Source organism: Saccopteryx leptura, chromosome 2 (genome assembly GCF_036850995.1).
Source record: "Saccopteryx leptura isolate mSacLep1 chromosome 2, mSacLep1_pri_phased_curated, whole genome shotgun sequence".
NCBI classification, from domain to species: Eukaryota; Metazoa; Chordata; class Mammalia; order Chiroptera; family Emballonuridae; genus Saccopteryx; species Saccopteryx leptura.
In genome coordinates this window covers 164,751,968-164,774,451 of record NC_089504.1, presented here as the reverse complement: position 1 = coordinate 164,774,451, position 22,484 = coordinate 164,751,968, and the positions used below count along the sequence as shown (strand labels likewise).

Genomic DNA, 22,484 nt, shown 5'->3' with positions numbered 1-22,484 from the left:
TCAATTTTATTGCAAAAGTGTCAGTGTAAGCAAGGTTGAAAACAGAGAATTGCATAATTTCATAGTGCTTGAATTTTGGAGTGGTGCTGAAGTTGAAGGCAAGCTAAGCCAAAACTACATGATGGCTGTGTCTCAACCTCCTCCTAGCTCAAACACTGACAAGATCAAAGAGACCAGCCAATTCACAGTGAGGATGTAGGACACTGAGGTTGAACTGACAAAGTGGAATTTCCTTATTTCTATTTAATAGCAGAGGTACACTCAAGTTTATTAACACTTGAGTCTTGCTAAAATCTGAATGATCAAATAAATCTTCATTCTAGCCACCTCTCAGAGAAAAAGATTTGCATCTACTGGGGAAAAAACAAAAACAAAAACAAGCAAAACAGCCCTGGTGAGTCTCTCAAATACAATGTACAGCATTGAGTAAAAAATTACAAGACACATGAAGATACAGGTAAACGAGACCCAGACTGAGGTTGGTTGAATAGTTAAGTGATGGAAAAAATGTATATTGTGCAAGCCCAAATCATAGGAAAGCTAAAGTGACTAGACTATAACACACAAAGTATTTTTCCAAACAAGAAGATGACCAGAATTAAAGAGACATTTCAAGTGGCAAAAGGGTCATTTCATGAAGACATCAATTCAGTATTTGTAAATTAAACAATAAATAACCTGTGGATAAAAGAAAAAAATTGTAAGAAACATTTACAATAAAGGGAGATGGAAACAGAAATATCAAAATTTGCAGGATGTACCTGAGCAGTGCTAAAAAATAAACTTTTACTCTAAGTGTATATACTATAAAATGAAGAAAGTTTTAAAATGCATTATCTATACTTCTACCTTATGAAGCTTTAAAGAAAAAAAGGACAAATGAAACTATGTGTATAAGAAGGAAATAATAAAGATAAGAAATCAATGAGCTGTAAAACAAAGAATAGAGAAAATCAAATAAGGACAAAACTTAGTTCTTTGAAAATATTAATTAAATCTATATACTCCTTATCTTCATCAGTTTGGACAGCTATAACAAAATACCATAAATGGAGTGGTTTAAACAACAGACATTTATTTTTTTCATGGTTCTGGAGGCTGCAGGTTAAGATCAGAGTCCAGGATCATGGCTGGGTTCTGGTGAGGACTCTCTTCCTGGATTACAGATCACCACCTTCTTGCTGTGTCCTCACATGTCAGAAAGAGACAGCAAGCTCCCTGGTGTCTCCTCTTTTAAGGGCACTAGCCCCATCATGAGGGTCCCACCTCCATGACCTCATCTAAACCTAATTACATCCTAGAGGCCCCATCTCCAAGTATCACATTGGAGGTTAGGGCTTCAATATATGAATTAGGAGTAGGGGCACAATCCAGTCCATAAAATTCCTAGCAAGACTAATCAAGAAAAAAGGAGCTAAAAACAAATCATAATTTTCAGGAATGAAAGAAGGGATGATAAAATGAGGGAGAGAAGTATGTAGAGGAAAGTTTTCTGAACCCTGGGTCAGAGGTCAGTATTAACCGATTACTCCAGATGTTTTATAAAACCTTCTAACAAGTAGGTAAAAAAAATTGTAGTTTTGAGTTTCTAATCACACATAAATATTAACAACTAGTAATATAGAAAACAAAAAGCAAGCGAGAAAGACGTACTTGATAACCATCTTTTTAGTACTTAGGAAAGACTTTTTGAGAATGTGTATATATATATTTTTTTTAATTTAAAGAGACTTAGAAACTGAATTGAAAAATGTGTCTAAGTAACTTAGACATCCAGCAACATATCAGTAGAACCTATTCTAGAAGTTTTCTTTTCCCATTTTCAATATAATAATTATCAACAAGATATCACTGTACTTTCAACTTTTGTACATGTTTGTACTTTCAACTTGTAATGCTATGACTTTTGAGCATCATCTTCACCCAGTGGTTATGTTACCAACAATAATAAGCCACTGCTTTTGTTCATGTCAAATCATGCTGGTTGCTTTTAGTCTTGCATTTGTTTCCCTTCTTCCCACCTTTCTTCCACCAGGTCTAGGCCCTGGGGTGTAGTGTCTGAGGGCAGAAAATGAGGAGTATCTTAGAAAATGCTGTCAAGAAGACCTGAGGCTTGGTGCCTATGCCCTCTCATTTCCCCATGACTCTAAGGCAGTGTGACAGTGCAGAGGGTCAGTGACCCCCAAATTTGAGCCTTTATTCTCTTCCTTAGAGTCTGTTTTCTATAAGATGAAGATTAGTGCACCCACCACATATAATGCCCAGCTTCTCACAAGGCTTGCAGTAGACACTTGAGAAATTAGGATCTCCAATGTAAAGAGATTCACTTTGCCAAAAAAGGAAGAAGTAAGAGTTGGAAGAAGAAACAGCTGGAGCTAGAAATCTACCTACCTTCATCCTCAGAGAGAAGATGGGACCCGGACAAGTCCTTCATTGAAATCATTGCACTCTACCCAAGGCTTGCTGTCAGTCCGGAGGTACAGACACTCTGACAGAGAGCAAATGGGGACACTGGGCCCTCACCTTGTGATGGGCTTGGCTCCTGACCTTTTGTCTGTATCAGCGAAGATAAGGGAGAACATTTTGAAAGCAAAGAGAAAGAAGATAGCCACAGAAAAACAAAGCAAAGAAGCTGGCAGAAAAAGGAGTGAGGCCTGTGGCACCAAAAGAAGCAGAAATGGATAAGCTAAGTAGGATAGACAGAAAAGAATTTATCAGAAGCGTTTAATGTGGTTTTATTTGTGAGAGGAGTGATGGTGTTAGAGAGAACTGCTTCCCCGAAGCCTGGCTGACCGACCACAGAAGTCGCCCTTTGTGGATGGCAGAGGTTAAGGGCGGGACAGAACAGGGCCACCACAGAGAGGGGAGGGTGTGACTGCCAGCCCAGCCCCTTCTCCATGTGGGACACGTTGCTGAAAGGACACACTCATGTTTTGAGTCCACAGGGGCTGAGGAGAGGTGAATCGACATACAGTGTTTATACAACTGTTTTGTCCTCCTATGGCTGGACATGATACACTTCTACAGGGGCATTTCCTGAGTGGGACTATGTCACAAAGACACCGCTCTTTTCAAGGAGGCTGCTTGAAATGCCAGGTGTCTGTTTCTGAAGACTGGCACAAGGCTAGCTGGAGGAAATGTCTGAGTGTGGGTTCCCCCAACCCCAGGCTGACTGAATTAGCCCCTTAGAATGGACCCTGGGATGAACACTCTAAATGACCTCACCAGGTGATGCTTGGGCATGCCAAGATTTGACAAGTTTGCCTGCTCCATGGGAACCTGGAATGAGGTTGGCTGTATAAAAATCAACTCAGAAGTCTGTTAGAAATACATATTCCTGGGCGCTGGGACTGGAGAGTCTGACTCAGTGAGTTTGGGAAACCATGGTCTGTAATCTATATTAACTTGGTCCTTATGATTTTGTAACTGGGTTTAGGAATATTTAGACAGATGTTTCAAGTGACACTTAAGATGGCAACCCTATTGATGTTAACTTCAGCTGAGAAGTATCCTTCTTTTGCTGAGATTACAACTGTGATGGATAGGGAGGAGGCACACTATGACAGAATTTCAAGTTCCAAGCATCTAGTAAGTAGGATAGAGCACCTCTTTGGCCTTAGTGCTGAACGCAGTGTTGGGCATCCCCTTCTATGAAGAGAATTGAGGCCATTCATCAGTCCTTTTTAGGCCTGAAGTTCAAACAGAAATACTCAATCTTTCAAGTATGCCTTTCATTTTCTGAACATTGATAGTCAGGAGAGACTGTCTCAGGTTGTATTAACACATTTTGAATAGGATACTAGTCTCTTAGTGAATAAGATATTAGTAAGGGTAACAGCATACAAAAAAATTATTACTTATAGCTTAGTACTAACTATAATTTAAAATATCACATTAATACTAAACTTCTATGTTATCAGAAAAGCTAAAAACAAATTATTTTAGTACCTGTCTAGTAAATTATACCTAGAAATAACTTAGGTGAACAAGCACCTTCGTGTTTCTAAGGTTGATTAATGATGGAATCTCTGAGGTCTGCGGTATTATCTTTAAAAAGATTTTTAACCATAGTTCCACAATTTAATTTCTCATCTTGGTGAGTTTTCCCCACAGCACTCTGACCTCTGCATGGTTTCAAGGTATTCTGTCACTTCCACATTTTTCCCTTTTAAAATGACCTCAAAAGGCCTTGGCTGGCACGCTCGGTTATTCCATCAGCATTCAGCTACGTACTGCAGTGGGTGAGAAAAACCATGGCAACAGCAGTGCTGGCAATCCAAGAAGTTGTTCACAAGGCTTCAGAAAGTGACTGTTAGGTCCCCCTCCAGATGGCAAGCCAAGGAGACTTCTTCCCGTCCTAATGGCCATGACACAAGGTGGAAGGAAAGGAAGGATTAGTATTCAAGACTAAAATCAATTGAACATGTGTTTACTAGTGCTCACTATGTGAAGGGACATGTTTCTGGAGTAAATTGAAGGAGCCTGGCTCTACTCTGGGCAGGAGCCCCTACCCTAACGGAGAAGTAAGGAGATCACTCAAGCACAAATGCTCACAGAATGACCCTAGGAAGGAGGTGAGGGGGGTGAGGTTCTGCCTGGGGTGAAGCAGGGAGAGTCTTGGGAATGAAGATTTTAAACTAGTCTAGAAGGACAGGTTGGAGGAGGTGCAGGTAAAGGGACATTCTAGACAGGAGAGAGGCTAGAAGTGGGGATGAGTGAGCAGCCCTCGGTAACCAGTGAGAAAGTTGGGAATACGTGCTAATGTCAGAGGACTTGATGTCATATTATCAGTTTATAGAAAATACAAAGGATGGAAAAACATATTAAATAACACCAGAAATATGCACTCAGCAATGTCTAGGCTGTGAGAAACTCTGTGAGACAACTGACCCAGATTCTGAGGAAAGAGAGTTGCAAAAAAATAAAAAGACACTTTTCTGCCCTGGGAGCAGCTCTCGTGCCATTGCCCCTCATCCCTGAGAATGTACACCTGTGCCAAGTTTGTCTCTACCTACCTCCTTGATCAGGGGCACCTCTCAGCTGCTGAGCTGGTCACTGTCTGCCATGGTGCTGGAACAATCGACCAGAGACACCGACGGCCGGGAGCCTCAGCAGCTTGGCAGCCCCAGGCCCCCTGACTTCCTTTATTTCAGGCCACAGCTTTCAGACCAGTGCCATTTCAAGGGAATTCGACTCAGCAGCCAATTTCACTGGGGCTGGGGCTGCCACTGTAGGGTGCCAGGCTCTGAGGCTGGAATTAGGACTGTCTTTTGGGAGCCTCATCATAGGTTATGCCAGGAACTCTTCTCTGAAGCAACAGCTCTTCTCCTACGTTATTCTGGGCTTTACCCCCTTAGAGGACATGGGCCCTTTTCCCTGATGGTGGCTTTTTTCATCCTCTTTGCCATGTGAAGGAGCTGTCTCCACCTCCCATAGTTCTTTCCCCCATGACTTGTCTGCCCTGAAGGTTCTTTTTCCTGTGCCTCCCTGGGAAGCCTGGGGAAAATGGTTGGCTCAGGCTTGACAGAGGCAAGACAAATAATACTATATATATTAATAAGAAAAACAAAATAAAGTGGAGGGAAACCAACAGATTAAAGAAATTTAAGAGACACATTGACCAATTACATTCTATGGATTTCACTGATTTATAGTCAAACTACTATTTAAAAAGAAAGAAAATTTTTTCTCCTGGGAAGATTCTTGATGTATTTTTCCCTATACTTCTGGCTAAGTACAACAAAAATCCTGGAAATTATATAAAAACAAACATAAGAAGAATGAAAGGTGGGGAGAAGAAGGCAGACCATGTAGGGAATCTCAGGTAGTGGGTTGCTTGTTCTTTTTGCCTCATAAATCCCCAATGAAGAAGGCAGTAATCCAGAACACCAATGAGTGCAGACAAAAACAAAAAAGTCCCAAACAACCCAAGAAAAGCCTTCTGTCTCTAGCCAAATGACCAGAAAAAGGGAAGCCTAGCAACTCAGAAAAGTTAGACAATAACTGCTCCATACCAGCTAAACATCATAGAAAAAATGGTGTCTCCACTCAACAACAAAGGCCAAAAAGGAAACCTAGACTTCTACCTGTGAACTCTGAGGAAGCAAAAAGAAAAGACATCTACTAAGAAAGTCTCCTGGTGGCTAATGGGGCCAAATAAGAAAAAGTTGAAGCCTAGCAGCCACTTCTGTACAGGGACCACTCACACTAAACTGCCTGCCTCTGCACTGTGTTCCTGTCACCAGAGCCTGGAATACTATTTTAACCAATAGGATTGAGCTGTGCAGCTCTGGCCAATCCGAGAGGCTCTATTCTGACCAATCAAGATTGTGTCTTATGGACCAGTCAAACTGAGACGATTTAGGGTCCTCATTTGCATGAGGCTAGACCAATCAGGAGCCGTATAAGCCAGCTCCCCACTGCTTGAGGAGTACACTCTCCTTTTTCACCAAAGAAGTCACAACAGACCATGGAGGAGCAGAGCAGAGCTGTCTGGTTTGAGAGGGGCCTGGCCTCAGGGCTGCCTGCCCTGGAGTTGTCCTATAGGCATGCTGTTTTCACAGCCATGCTGTATCACAACTGAGCTGTTTTGCACTGAATAATTCTTCACCACAACCCAAATTGGGAATTCTCGTTGGTGTTGAATTGGTGCCAATGACCGCCAATGACCATCGATTAATACTGGAGTGAGGTTATCATGAAGTGGTGTCAGAGAAGGCCAAGAGAAACCTGGGGCTTTAGTCCCACTGGGTGGTCACAAGGCCCCACACCCTTTGGTATACTGGAGACCATGTTGGCAGCCAGCACCCCACCTTCCACCTGGCACCTTTCCCTCTCCCCTGGAAGAGTGTCAGTGGGAGCATGGTAGAGAGTCACGAGTTTCACCATTGCCCATTAGTAATGAGAAAACCCCCACACAATAAGCTGTCAGTGGAGACCCCACTTGGGACACAAATTCTCACCTCTGCCAGCAATCACAAGAAGCTGTCCTCCTCTCAGGAAGCAACAGAGGCCAAGTGAAACACCTGGACTCTTACCTTCCCCTGACAGTAATGAGGTGGTGCCCACCCTTTTTCTCTCTAGAATGGTGTCAGAAAAGCCAGCTAAAACACAGGGTTTACATGAGATTCAGTGTCTCATAACATACTACCCAAAACATCTAGGTTCCAATTAGAAATCCCACATCATACAAAGGAGATTTCAAACTGCATGAAGAAAATAAAACCGGTAGATACCAAAGCCAAGATGACAAAATGTTAGAATGATCTGACATATTTTAAAGAAGTCATGAGAAAAATACTTCAATGAGCAATTACAAACATGTTTGAAACAAATGAAAAAAATAGAGAGTCTGAGCAAGAAATAAAATATATAAAGAAGGGCTCTGGCCGGTTGGCTCAGCGGTAGAACATCGGCCTGGTGTGCAGGAGTCCCGGGTTTGATTCCCGGCCAGGGCACACAGGAGAAGTGCCCATCTGCTTCTCCACCCCTCCCCCTCTCCTTCCTCTCTGTCTCCCCTCCCACAGCCAAGGCTCCATTGGAGCAAAGTTGGCCCAGGCGCTGAGGATGGCTCTATGGCCTCTGCCTCAGGCGCTAGAATGGCTCTGGTTGCAACAGAGCAACACCCCAGATGGGCAAAGCATCGCCCCCTGGTGGGCATGCCGGGTGGATCCCGGTCGGGCGCATGCGGAAGTCTGTCTGACTGCCTCCCCGTTTCCAACTTCAGAAAAATACAAAATATATATATATATGTATAAATATATAAAAATATATATATAAAGAAGAACCAAATGAGTATCTTGGAACTAAAAAATACAATAACCAAAATAAAAAGTTCAGCAGGTGGGCAAAAGATGGGTGAAAGAGAGGAAGAGAGGAGCAAATCAGTAGGCTGAAACAATAAAGACCTCTTGATAAGAACAAGAGAGAGACCATAGACTGGAAAAAAAAAAGAATAGAGCCCCAGGGACCTCTATTTCTACAACAAAAGCCCAAATATTTGTGTCATTGGAGTCCCAGACAGAGAGGATTACAAGGGCAGTTCTTTCTTAAAAAGTACTCAAAGAAATAATGGTTGAAAACTTTCCAAATTTAGCTACAGACATAAACCCACAGGTTGAAGAAGTTAAGTCCAAACAGGATAAACCTAAAGAAATCATGCCAAGACATACCATAATTAAACTTGCAAAAACAAAAGTTAAAAAGAAATCTTGAAAGCAGCCAGAGGAAAAGAGAAAAAACTTACCCTATAGGGGAAAATAATTCAAAATTATAGAGACTTTCTTATCAGAAACCATGGATGCCAGAAAAGTGGCACAATATATTTTAAAGTTAAGCTATAATTCTATTCCCAGCAAAAGCATCCTTCACAAATGAAGGGGAAATCAAAGCATTCACAGATGAAAGATTGCTGAGAAAATTGTTTGCCAAGAGACCTATCATTTAAAAATGGCTAAATGGTGTTAGAGCATCGGCCTGGCGTGCGGGGGACCCGGGTTCAATTCCTGGCCAGGGCACACAGGAGAAGCGCCCATTTGCTTCTCCACCCCCACCCCCTCCTTCCTCTCTGTCTCTCTCTTCCCCTCCCGCAGCCAAGGCTCCATTGGAGCAAAGATGGCCCGGGCACTGGGGATGGCTCCTTGGCCTCTGCCCCAGGCGCTAGAGTGGCTCTGGTCACAGCAGAGCGATGCCCCGGAGGGGCAGAGCATCGCCCCCTGGTGGGCAGAGCGTCGCCCCTGGTGGGCGTGCCAGGTGGATCCCAGTAGGGCGCATGAGGGAGTCTGTCTGACTGTCTCTCCCCGTTTCCAGCTTCAGAAAAATACAAAAAAAAATAAAAAATAAAAAAAATAAAAATAAAAATGGCTAAATGAAGTTTTCTATACAGAAAATCAGTGATTAAAAAAAGAACTTTAGAAGGAAGGAAAAACACAATAAGCAAACATATGAGTAAAGGTAGGCTTTTCTTCTTGAATTTTCAAAATTATGTTTGACAGTTGAAACAAAAATAACAGTTTGATATGGTTCTAAATTTATGCAGAAGAAATATTTAAGACAATTCTAAATAGAGAAGGGCAAAGAGATAGAAAAGAAGGTAGTTTCTATATTTCACTCAAACTGGTAAAATAACAATATTAAAAGACTATGATAAGTTTTGTATATATAATGTAATATCTAAAGAAAACACTAAAAAGTTTACAATGATACAAAAACACCAGATAAATAAAAATGGTATTCTAAAAAGAAACATTTAAGCAAACCACAGGAGGGAAGGAAAAAGAGAACAGAGATAAAAAAAAAAAAAAAAAAAAAAAAAAAAAAACAGACATAAACAGAAAACAAAAAATAAAATGGCAGGCCTAAACCTTGAACTATCAACAATTACATTAGATGTAATTACTAAAAAGCTGATTGGCAGAATGGATTATAAAACATGACCCAATTATATACTGTCTACAAGAAATTCACTTTAAATATAATGACATAGGTTATAAGTAAAAAGATGGAAATGATGTATTATGTAAACATTAATCAAAGGAAAGCAGTAATGCATATATTGATATCAGATAATGTAGACTTTGGAGTAAAGAAAATCACCAGACAGAGAAGGACATCATATAATTATTAAAAAAAAGACATAGCAATCCCAAATGTGTATGCATTAAATAACAGAACTGAAAAATATGTGCTGCAAAGCCTAATACACTGAAAGAAGAAAAAGACATATGCACAATTGTAATTGGACTCTTTAACACCTCACTCAACAATGGTTTGAACAACTAGACAGAAAATCAACAATGATATAAACAAATTTAGCCACCCTATCAACCAACAGGACCTAATTAACATTTATAGAACACTTGAGGTCCCGGCCAGTTGGTTCAGTGGTAGAGTGTCAGCCCAGTGTGTGGATGCCCCAGGTTTGATTCCCAGTTACAACAGAAGAAGCAACCATCTGCTTCTCCACCTCTTCTCCTCTCCCTTCTCTCTCTCTATCTCTCTCTTACTCTCCTGCAGCTATGGCTTGGTTGAAGCAGGTTGGCCCGGGGCACTGAGGATGGCTTCATGGCTTTGCCTCAGACACTAAAATAGCTCAGTTGCCGAGCAATGGCCCTAGATGGGCACTGCATTGCCCCATAGGGGGCTTGCTAGGTGGATCCTGGTTGGATGCATGTGAGAGTCTGTCTCTCTGCCTCCTTGCCTTTAACTTAATAAAAGAGAGAGAGAGAAAGAAAGAAAGAAAGAAAGAAAGAAAGAAAGAAAGAAAGAAAGAAAGAAAGAAAGAAAGAAAGAAAAAAGAAAGAAAGAAAGAAAGAAAGAAAGAAAGAAAGAAAGAAAGAAAGAAAGAAAGAAAGAAAGAAAGAAAGAAAGAAAGAAGAAAGAAAGGAGGGAGGGGAGGGAAAGGAAAGGAGGAGGAGGGAGGGAGGGAGGGAGGGAGAAAGAAAGAATAAACACATTTAGCAGAATAACTAAAATAAAAAATAAAGATGTCACCCAGTGCTGGCAAGGATAAGGAAAATTGCGTCCCTCAGACATGCTGGTGGGAATATATGATGGTGCTATAACTCTGGAAAACAACTTGGCAGTTTCTTAAAAAGTGAAATGTGCCCAGCAATTGGATTCCTGAATATTTATCACAGAGAAATGAACACTTGTGTCCACAGAGAAACTTGTACACTAATGCTCACTTTTTTATGTGTATAAGTATAAGCTCCAAACTGGAAACAACTTCATGTCCTTCAATGGGTGAATGGCCAAACGAACTGTGGCACATCCATACAATGGACTATTCCCTAGCACTAAAAAGAAACAAATATCGGTGCACACAATGACCTGCATTAATCTCCAGAGATTTATGCTGAGGGGGGTAAATATCCAATCCATAAGATGATAAAAGTGTTGACAGATCAGTGGTTGCCAGGAGTAGAGGAGGCATGTGCTGGGCGGAAAAAGGCAACATGAAGCTTTCTTATGATGATTGAATGTTCTGTATCTTTACTGTATCAATGTCAATATCCTGGTTGAGATCTTGTACTACAGTTTTACAAGATGTGTCCAGCCTGACCAGGCGGTGGCGCAGTGGATAGAGCATTGGACCGGGATGCAGAGGACCCAATTTGAAACCCTAAGGTCGATGGCTTGAGCAAGAGGTCACTTGCTCTGCTGTGCCTCAGTCAAGGTGCTGCAACAAAGAATTGATGACTCTCATTTCTCTCCCTGTCTGTCTGTCCCTCTCTGTTCCTCTCTCTGACTCTGTCTCTGTCACACACAAAAAAAGATGTGTCCATTGTCAGAAACTGCAAAGAGCACATGGGACCTCTGTATTGTTTCTTATATTTACATGCAAATCTATAATTATCTCAAGATAACAAATTTAATTTTTAAAAAAAGAAAAGGAACATTTATAGGACAATTGGGAAATTATGAACACTGACTGGGCTTTTTACTGGGATGGTAGCATTGTGTTTTTGCTTTTTAAAGGTTAGTCCATACTCTTAGAAAACCCATATTGAAATATTTACAGATGATTATCTGGACTTGACTTTAGATAGTCCAGACTGGAGGATGGGCAAGTGAGGTGGAAAAGTGAGCAGGTATAAACAGTTGCTTGTGGGACTGGATAACAAGTGTGTGGGGTTTCTTAACACTCACACATGTACTGTGTTGTCAAGTACAGAGATGTAGGAATTGGTGCAATACCGCCATTAAGCTGCTGACTTTAAGACAGTTGGACCTGTTTTAAATCTTGGCTCTGCTACTTAATAGCTATGCAACTTTGGGCAAATTACCTAAGCTCCCTGAGCCTCAGTGGTCTCATCTGTGAGGTGGGGATGATATCTCCCAAGGAAGAATGTCGAGGGAGGAAAGGAAAAGTCTTTGCCCAAGGGACTGGGAGAGGGAGGGAAGCCAGTGCAGGAGCCCGAACACCCTGTGCCTGCAGTGGCTCAGTTTCCATGGGGAGGGCGCTGAGAAGCAGACAGGGAGAGAGTGCTGGCAGCCAGCCTGGCCATAGGCTCAGCCCTTGAAGGGATGGTGCAGTGGGAGCTCCAGACTGAAGGTGTGTTTCAGGAGGTTAAAGAGCAGAAAGGACCAGTGGGGCTAGCATGAGGGGACCAGAAGTCCCAAGAGCACAGTGAAAAGTCCTTTATCCGTTCAGACTGGTCGGCTACCAAAGCTATTTTATCTGCCCTATTTCCCTCCTTTCTGTTCACAGGCTTCATTTGATACCCATTCGAACAGCTATTTAAAAGAGAGAACATTATAGGACAATAGGGAATTACTAGATATTTTAGTGTGATGGGATTATGTGGCTGTGTCAAGCCCTCAGGCATATTCATTACTCATTAGGTGTCCCCATACATCGTGTGTGCTAACTATGTCAGTTGCATGCACATGTGTATTATTATTACTCCAGAGTGATGGGTATGTGACTGACTCACCACACCTACACTAAAGGCATCAGTGTTCGACCTAGGGAGGAAGGTTTCCCCAACTATGGGGGTGAAGCTGTGGGTATTTTTCTCAGTTGCCATGGACCAAAGGACTCAGATAAGGAGGCAAGTTTTCTTAGAGAGCTGCTGAACACCTGAAATCTTCCCCAGCCTCCTTTCTATCAAGGTTGCACTGACCCAGCAAACACCCTCCATGTGTTAAAGCTGCAAACCCCTCTCCAAGTGCAGGACGTAGTGGGCTGCGGAACTTGTTCTCTGCTCATTCAGAGGATGTGAGGAGGCAAGAGTCTGTAGTGACAGGGCAACTCTAGCCCCGGAACCAGCAGCTACTCCAGCAAGAGTACCCCAACCCATTTGTCATATCACTGGGGATGACAGCATGGCGGCCTGAAGGGAACAAAAACCCAAAATGCATAGGCAGGCGTAAGCAGTAGGGCTTGTCTTTATTGAAGGGAGCTGTTCACAACTACTGCAAACGGGCTGGTTTTAAAAAGCTTCCCACTTCCAGACAGCACAATCTACATTCAGAAAGCTGTAAAAATATATTGTACAATGGACACTTTCCACCGGAAGAGCATCATGATAGTTCATAAACTTGTCAATAGACAATGCAGAACACTGTTTACAACAAGATACAGTAAGTGCAAAATTTAGATACTTATGGTATAATTCTAAAACTAACATCAGATGTTTTTCCAGGTAAGGAAGACCAGTCATTATAAAAATATATAAATTCAAAGTCAGGACTAAAACATTCAATCCTATAAAAATATCTTTTACTAATAAAAGTGTTAATTTCTAGATAAACATTCTTTCTCAGCAACAGTTACAATCAGTCTTAAATTCTCAGGAAATGCTGTTTCAGATGGTCCACTTAAAACCAGACCTGTGCCAGTAACTTCACGGCACAGTGGTCAACCTGTCTTAGTTTTTAGAGATACATCACATATGTGATCATGATGCATATTAATGGCATAATTACTCTATAAAACATTAACTCAAGTATTTATGTATTATGAAAGCCATTTATAAAGACAAAGTCTCTAGCCTAGAGAGAGGGTCCTTAGGAGGAGACACCAGTTTCATTAGGAGCTGGCTACATCGCACTTTGAAATTGTCTTAACTTGGAAAACCTGTGGTTGCATTTTGACCACTATCTGAAATCAGCTCATTCATTTCATTTTGCTTGCTCTCCTTTAGGGCATGATTGGGGTGGTTTTTTTGCGTCTGGGCCCTTTTGGATCTGAAGCACACTTTTAGCAGAAGGTAGCACAGCTCGGCCACATTGAGTAGCATGCAGATCACCGAGGCAGAGATCATGAAAATGGTGAACACGGTTTTCTCTGTAGGTCTGGAGATGAAGCAGTCGACGAGGTTGGGGCAAGGGTCGATGCCACACTTCAGCACCCAGGGCAGGTGGTACCCATTGTACAGAAAGTAAAACACATACATAAAGGAAGCTTCAAAGATGATTCGGAAAAAGATGCTGCTGGTGTACGTCCACCACAGGGCTCCCTCGATCCGGACCTTCTGCTTTTTAATGTCTTCCAAGTCTTTGAATTCATTTCTCTTCTCTCCTCGCCTGAATTTGCGGGCAGCTTCCTGTCGATAGTAGGCAACGTGCATCGCCACTAGCAGGGCAGGGGTAGAGACGAAGATGAGTTGCAGGGCCCACAGCCGGATGTGGGACACGGGGAAAAAGTGGTCATAGCACACGTTTTTGCATCCCGGCTGCAGAGTGTTGCAGACAAAGTCTTCCTGCTCGTCCCCCCACACTTCCTGAGCAGCCACCACAAGGATCATAACACGGAAGATGAAGATGACTGTGATCCACACCTTTCCAATGCTGGTGGAGTGTTTGTTCACGCCCCCGATGAAAGTGTGCAGGGTACCCCAATCCATTGTGTTGGTCTATTCCTAAATGGACAGAAATCAGCAAATGGAAATGAATGGAAGTTTCCTTTGAATTTATACAATAGTCATTAAATTACAGAAGCAAATTTTGCTTAGAGTGTGTTGTGATAGTTATTATAACTTCAACCCCTAATCTGCTGGTAGGAGATTTTCTGGCAAGGAATGCCCAGTCTAAAGACATTCAAAAAGTTTTGGGTTTTTTTATACAGAGACAGAGAGAGGGACAGATAGGGACAGACAGACAGGAAGGGAGAGATGAGAAGTGTCAACTCATAGTTGAGGCACCTTAGTTATTCATTGATTGCTTCTCATATGTGCTTTGATCAGGGTGCTTCAGCTGAGCCAGTGACCCCTTGCTGGAGCCAGTGACCTTGGGCTTCAAGCCAGCGACTTTTGACCTCATGCCAACGATCATGTGGTCATGTCTATGATCCCACGCTCAAGCCGATGACCCTGCACCCAAGCTGGATGAGCCCACGCTCAAGCCTGAGACCTTGGGTTTTTGAATCTGGGTCCTCAGCGTGCCAAGCTGATGTTCTATCCACTGTGCCACTGCCTGGTCAGGCAATTCAAAGGTTTTTGATCAGAGATAACTTTTGGGGGGATTTAAGATCATCTTTCTTCAATTGAATTTAGATTATATAATAGGTCGCTATTTGACATAAATGCAGGAACTCGGGTAATTCAAATTCTTTCCCCAGTTCCCATTTAATCACTGTATAAATTCATATCACATTAGTTACTCTTTGCCCAGAGATCACAGAGGGTCCACAGAAGGTTTTAGTGATTAAATGGCTTATCCAAGAAAAAAAATTATCCATTGGAATGGAATTATCTGGTTTACCCAGCTGACTAAGAAGGAAAAGTAGGAAACCAAATACTTACTGACACAGTATATTTATATTTATTTCTAGCTTGAATAACATCATTTGCCGTCATTGTGGGCTCTTAGGAAACCCAATACTGTACCTACGGAAAGATCCTCTTCCAAAAGAGAATGATAGCTTTCACAAAAAGTGCTCACTTGTTCTCCCTGTAACCAGGCTGACGATGGCCCTTCCCTCCCAACAGACACCACCATACCCAGAGCAGAGATGAAGGATCCACCACCAATGCAGAGCCTTGCTCCCTTCCCGCTCCCTGATTCAGTGTCCTGGGAGAAGGGGACTTCTTGACGTCTACAGAAACCTTTGCTACAATTCAAACAGATGCCTTCTACATTGCCACACAAGACTAAAGAATTAGTCAGCAATATCCTTTAAAAAATGATGAATAATGAACACTGAGATTCTTCTGAAAGTGAAATGCCTTCTTCTCCTCAGAAAAATCTGCCCGTGTGATTTTTCGCATCCTTTTAGGAGAGGAGGGCATCGCCAAAGTCCTGTTGTCAACCCCTCTTAGCCTTTCTTGAATGAATGTGTAACACACTGCTCAGGCTTCTTCCCAGGCTGGCCCCTCACCTGCCATGAGTTTGCTGAATCACCATGACAACATCAATAGTGTGTCTTAGTGTCAAAATGATGTTTACAGATGACTTTCATGTCATCAGCAAGTTAGCTATGTCTCCCTGGTTCATTTAATCATGACACCCTAACATTTTACTTAAGGAATATTTGTATCCCTGAGAAGGACTATCCTTATAAGCATGCCATACAACAAGCTTAAAAGGAACTCAAGGTTAGGCTAGAAGAGGAGATTAGCACACCTACTCCCTGGAAACCCACATCGCAGTGTTCCATTCATTCTCATCCCATCAAGAAAGACAACTGCAGGCTGGTGACCTGCTGGAGTCTGGCCAGGTGGCAGAACCTGGAAGCGCTCTCTCAGGAGGGGACAGGAGGGAGCTGGAGGACAGCTGTGAGGCACATGCAATGGGAGGATTGGACTCCTGTGTCGATTTGGACTAAGAATTGAATCCAAAGGTAGAATGGACAAAAAGCCAGGCTTTTTTTCCCCAATTACAGTTGATATTCAATATTATTTTATATCAGTTTCAGGTGTGCAGCATAGTGAATAGATGTTTATATGATTTAATAAGTGACCCCTGGTAAGTCTAGTACCCACCTGTCATCGTACACAGTTATTACAATATTATTGACTGTCTTCCCTACGCTGTACTTTATACCCCTGTGACTTATTTATTTTATAACTGGTAGTTTGTTACCTCTTAATCCCCTTCACCTATTTCAGTCGCCCCCTCAAACTCTCCCGCTTATAGCAACCATCAATCTGTTCTCTCTATCTCTGAATCTGTTTCTGTTTTGTTTGTTCATACGATATTTGTCTTTCTCTGACTGATCTATTTCACTTAGCATAAATATCCTCTAGGTCCACCAATGTAACGCAAATAGTAAGATTTCATTTTTATAGCTGAGTAATATTCCGGTTGTTACTGTTCTGTTCTGTAAGTCTTTCAGGGTGTGACCAGTGGGGAGGTAGAAACATGTATCTTGATGTTTCAACATATTTTACAGTGTATGTTCCCCTAGAAGGTCAGTCCTCTTTGTTTATAAGATGAGATGTTCTTTAATTAACCAGTAAACATTTCCCCCTTGAAGTTTTGTTAGTTAAGTGCCCAATCAGCAAGTATTTGACTTATCAAAGAAAAGTTCATATTTTCTCAAAACTTTTCAAGTACATAGATTTAAACTCTTCCACAGGTTAAAAAAAAAGAAAAGCAAAACTGTTTCTGTCTGAGCTATCACCTGCCTGAACACACCTGGTTTCACCTATCACCTGCTCTACTAGGAAGCAAACCAATCAAGGTAACTGAATGATGAATTTAAAGAGACTAAGGCGAAGGAGTCAGGAGGTCACAATTTCCCCACAAATATCTGGTCTCACCTCTAGAAGCAGGATCCTTGACTTTCACTCTTGGGGGCTTCTCCTTCTTAAAAAAAAGAACAATAGTGACAACAGTAGCCTTATTTCTTTTCATTTCTTTGGGTCCCCAAATCACATGCTCTAGAGATGTCCTTTCAAAGTAACAAAACTGAACAGAAAATAATCTCTTATACAACACTTATTGAGTTTGGAATCACAATGTACCTGCACCTTTAAAGTAAGGAAAAGAAATGAGATGCCCAAGTCACTAAAAAAATGAGTGATTAAAGCCAAATACATGTGTCTAGCCTTTCAGTCACTCACAGACAATTAATTGGGCTAAGACAAATCACCTGATTGGCAGTATCTTCCTGCAGGACCAACCAAGGCCCTATTACCTCTCACAGTAGAAATGACTAGAAAGGAAGAGCTGTTCTTCAGAGTCTCCATCTCTCCCCTGCCCTCCTCATGCCCCAGGAAGGGTACTCAGTGACACACACTGCTGTTTCCTACAGCGAAGCTTCCCTTTCCAGTCTTTGGTTTAGTCTCCATCCGTTGCTGAGGGGCTTCCCAAGAAGCCGGGGCAACTGTCCTGCACTTTATCCCCCCAGTGAACGCTAAGAGCAGGAGGGGAGCTCTTCTGACAAGTATCAGGAAAGGGGTAGGGCTATGGCCCCCCTCAAACTTCTTGACACAATTCTGCAGCCACAGGTAAGGCCCGGAGGCCCCTAGGACAGTCAACCTCTGCCTCTCCAGGGGCTGACAGAGGGCAGAAGCTTCAATAAGTTTGAAAAGAGGCCCTGCTTCAGGCAGGCTGCATTTGCCCCTCCTGAGCTGATACCTTAGCCCGCGAGGCCACACTGACTGGGGGGGAGGGGGCAGAGGCACACCAGGCCCGCAGCCTCTTCCCTATCACCCCATCAACACATAACCTGGACTGAGCTGTCATAAACAGTGTGGTTATAGAACATTTGAAGGCCGAGTACTCTTTGAGAACTACTTTCCAAACTATACCCACTAGGACCCTTTGCCATTGGTATCAATGAACAAAATATTTCTTTCCTTGTAGAGTTCAGGAAGAATGGCTGCAGCCACTGGGAGCAACTTTCTCAGTAAAAGGTAACGTATTAACCCTCTCTCTCTAAGCCAGGGAGGTTTGGCTGGCTCCTTTCTGGCTCTCTCTTAAGGGAAGAATGGACATGCTTAGCTTCTGTAGTCTTCAATGTATAAGAATGTGGTCCCACACAAATGTACAAAGGTAACTTGTATTTGTGGTATATTTAGCCACCCATGTCACATTCCTGGTATAAAGCTCTAGTCCTAAATATTGACCTCTAAAACCAAGTAAACCATTGATCTTACTTCTGATGATACAGTATTATGAAGATTGGTTGTTCTCCCCTTTTACAATTCAAGGAATTTAAGTCTATTAGCATTCTGCTTCAGTAATGAAGTTTCTTGATTGTGTTAAAATTTCTTGTTTAAAAATTTAATCATAACTAGTTTGCTTAATAATGGCATTTTAGTTTCACCGATGACAGGACCAAAGCTAAAGCCCCAAACACCAGTATCACCCCTCAGCACACTCCACAAGGTGCAAAGGATCTTTTTGGATAGTTCTATCCCCTTTGGATGACCCTGTCAAAGTCAGTCGGCAGAATTTTTGATAGACTAAGAATAGGACACACTCCTCACAATTCCCACATTAGTTTGGAGAGTTGAGAAGTTTGAGTTGATAAAGGCAGTGATGGTGCATTGGCATCTGACCCTCAGGCCTCCCAGCCTTGAGCTGGAGGAGAGCCAGGGCAATGCTCCCTCCTCAGGGCTCAGACTTTCTCCCTCTATACCATGTGACTGCCTAGAAGCCAATGTGGCACCTTAACGACATGAATATAAATCTCTGTGCAGCTTCTGGTTGTAGGTAAGAATGTTTCCCATTGAGGGAAAAATAGTGTATATGGCTATATTCCTTTAACTCCTTCCACGTGACTACTGCATGACCTTTGTGGGTACTTTTCTCTTCATGCCCAGAACTGTTATGAGGAAAGTCTGGATACTGCCAGTTTCCTGAAACTCTGTAGTTCCAATTCACAATAAAATAAAAATAAAATCTTTAGTGTAGTTCCTTTTCCCTACCAAAATAATAATACTAACCCTGAATCTCAAGCTCACTGCCTGATCATAAAAAAATAAAATAAAAAAGGAGTAAAAGGAATTTGAGATGAAAAACTGGATATGCTCCCATATCCCCAAATCAGTAGACACACACACACACACAACTCAAACCCTCTCCTTAATCTAAAAGAATCTGTATCTTCTGTCTTTAGAAGTCTCAGGGCAACCAAGGGACAAGCCAATATAGTTTTTTTAATTTATTGACTTAAAACTTCATCAACTGTCCTTTCAAAGTAATGGCCAGTGACAAAATGGATTTATGGTTTATATACTTCTTTAAAACATTCAATAAAAATGAAAATGTTTTTCTGTATTTGAAGTCTATATATAAAAATGAAGAGTTCATAGAAATACATTACATGTATTTCTTAATCCATTTAAACATTCAAAGAGTTAAAAAAAAATCACTTCCATTAAGCAGTCTCTGTTCATTTAAGTAAACTTGTATCCTTTCCAAACATTTAAGTCTAACTAGAGTAAAATGACCCAGGGAATGAAAAACAAAAAAGGCCACCTGAGGCCCATGCATTCTCATGGGTCAAACAAGTAAAACAGAAGCCTTCACATATGATAATGTCACCGTGGGAGGGGTCACGCCCTCAGGACCCCACAGAAATATAGGTAGAACATTTCTCCCCCACAATTTTACTCTATTTAACATTGTTATTAGTGAGCACAAACCACTCACCGCCCCTGAACTAATCAGACTGTCAAAGCTGCGTGGTGAGGAATTTTTACAAGTTAGAATTTTCCTGTCACCCTTTTGAAATTGTTTAGTCAGACCCTCTGTGGCTCTGCTCCTCCCTAATGCTTGTCTAATTCAGCAGTGAAAAAGTAAGAAAGAGAGAACAAGTTAACATTACCTGGAGCAGATTTTGTTTTAAAATAAAAGCATCAGTGAGGTAGCTGGAAGGATGAGGGTCTTCCCGGATTTGGACAACCCACCCACCCTCACCCGCCACCCACCCCCAGTAGAGTCACAGACTGGAGCGTTGATATTCTGGCTCCATAACCCCCTCTCCTCTTCTTGGCAGAGTTAAAACAAAACCACCAAAGTCTCAGTTGGATCCAAACAACGGACAAAGCTCTCTACAGGAGCAGTTTTGAGCAGCATCCTACAATTCTAAGGAAACTGCCTTGGGGCAGGACATTTTCTCCTAGAACACTAGTTAGATTCTGCCGGAACAGAGGCAAGAAAACACTTGTGTGGCACTAAGTCCACCGAAGGAAGAGCACAGCGTTGCACGGTTAAGTTCAAGCAAGCACTAACCGCACAGAGGTTCCACCCAGCGGCACGGAGGTCGCGGGCCGGCGTCCCCACAGGGGCGGCCGGTCTCCAGTCCCTCCAAAGCTGCGTTCTCGCCACACTCACCTCAGGCTCGGCCCTGCTTTCCAGGAGGGAGGCCGGCCCAGTCAAAATTAAATTAAATTAAAAAACCACGAGATGACACCTGGACTGAAGGGCCCCGTCCTCAGACAGGAAGTACCTTCTGGTGCCTCCGCCTTTTAACTGAGATGTGTCACCAACGACAATGATTGTTGTCCAGTAATTGCCCGGTAATTGTATTATTGGCACCTGCGTTTCACGAGTTCCTCGGGCGCACATCACACTGCCGGGCGTGTCCGTTCTACCTGGGATTTAGGGACTGGCCACCCATCTCCTGGCTTTCCTGTCCCCCACATCCTGAGCAGGGCTTTGTCAGTGACCCGTAAATGCGAAAATAAGCTCAAACGCAGCCAAGGAATTGGGGAAAGGGGCACCGGTCCCCACCCAGCCACTCAGACACGCGCTGTGATGCATTCGTAAACCTGTTGTGCAGGTCACGGGGGCCCATCTGGGGTAGAAGCCAAACGAACCGGCCCCGGCTCCTCCGGCACGCAGGAGACTCGGGTGATGCGGATCCCGGCTGATAAGGTCGCCCTGGGCAACCTGCGCGGACACACTCCGCGGTCCGCGCCCAGGGAGACAGGCACAGGAGGGCTACAGGCTGCCCACACCCATCCGGGCTTGTCCCTTCGGCCGCGGTCACCCGCGCAGGGCCGCGCTTACCTGCTCGGACGCGGTGGTGGCGCGGGGCCGGGCGCGGGGCTCTCGGAGCAGGGCAGCGCCCTCGCTGCGGCCGGCAGGGCCTGAGTCTGCAGCCTGCAGTCGGCCGGGCCCCCACCTGCGGCGCCTTTTAACCGCGCCCCACCCCGCCTCTGCCCTGACGCTCCCCGCGCGCGCGGAGGCCAGCGTGCGGTGGCCAGCGCCGGCCCGCCCCGGCTTGCGGGGCGGAGGACGGGCCTCCCTCAGGAGCACAGGGACAGGGTAGGGGCACGGGGATGGGGGTGTGAAGACAGGCCGCCCTGGGGGTCCAGGACGGGCCCCTCTGCTGGGCGAGCCGAGTCCACGGGAGGGACAGGGCAGGACCCTCGCCTTCCCCGGGGTCGGGGTAGAGGGGTGTAGGGCGTGTCCTCCCTTGGGAGATAGGGGCAAGGGGCCGGCCAGGCCTGGTTCCTGGGGTGGGGTGGCCTGTGACGCCCGCTGTGTGGCTGCTCATCCAGAACCAGGGTGCCCAGCAGGGCTTGGGCGAATGGGACCTCTTCCTGTGGCGACACTTACAACCCAGGACCCTTTGGGATTAGGGTAAAGGTCAGGCTGTGCGTTGTCAGGACACGCAGTCCTTGTTTTGTGGACAATGCCAGCCTCTTGTTGACCGCGGGTACATTTACAAGGCCCTCTCCTAGTGAGCAGCCTAGAGGCACAGTGATTGGTGTTCTCTATGAATTAATGACCACTTAGAGAAGTTAAAGGAGTTATTTTTATGAGTTACCTCCGTCCTTTGAAGCAGGTTCCCTGAGCGCCCTCAGCAAGGAGTGGAGACCCTGGCCCTGCCCCTTTCACAACTGGACTCTGGTGCCCAGGGTGGGCATACAGATGGTACAGGGGCTGGTGGGGTGGAAATGTGGGAAGAAGCTATTTGGGGACCCGGCTTGACAGGTTCAGACTCATCCTTCATTAGTCAAGAGACGTATGACTTGCTTCTCCCACAAAATGGGGATTAGGTATTAAAAGCGTCCCCACCTAAACTGCATGCTACTTGTTAGGTCATACATATTCTCTCAAGTAGCAGGATTAGCAGT

At 43.7% G+C, this 22,484-nt stretch overlaps 1 protein-coding gene and 1 pseudogene across 2 annotated transcripts; one reads left to right on the top strand and one right to left on the bottom strand.

Moving 5' to 3' along the window:
• The first annotated feature begins 4,982 nt into the window (after window positions 1-4,982).
• On the top strand, window positions 4,983-5,412 carry LOC136393195 (ATP synthase F(0) complex subunit C2, mitochondrial pseudogene; annotated as a pseudogene).
• Window positions 5,413-12,873: 7,461 nt separating this feature from the next.
• On the bottom strand, window positions 12,874-21,577 carry GJB6 (gap junction protein beta 6). 2 transcript variants are annotated; one of them, XM_066369225.1, is made up of 2 exons: window positions 21,412-21,577; window positions 12,874-14,366 (listed from the first exon to the last, which is right to left on the bottom strand). In XM_066369225.1, exon 2 carries the CDS (start codon window positions 14,349-14,351, stop codon window positions 13,569-13,571), a length of 783 nt encoding a protein of 260 aa, XP_066225322.1. In that variant the 5' UTR covers window positions 14,352-14,366; window positions 21,412-21,577; the 3' UTR covers window positions 12,874-13,568. The 2 variants fall into 2 exon arrangements, with proteins under 2 accessions (XP_066225322.1, XP_066225323.1); XM_066369226.1 differs by lacking the exon at window positions 21,412-21,577 and adding an exon at window positions 20,734-20,875.
• Window positions 21,578-22,484: the final 907 nt, after the last annotated feature.

What these genes read in the sequence shown, in the direction of transcription:
- GJB6 (XM_066369225.1), bottom strand. Translation starts at nt 14,351, where the DNA reads ATGGATTGGGGTACCCTGCACACTTTCATCGGGGGCGTGAACAAACAC.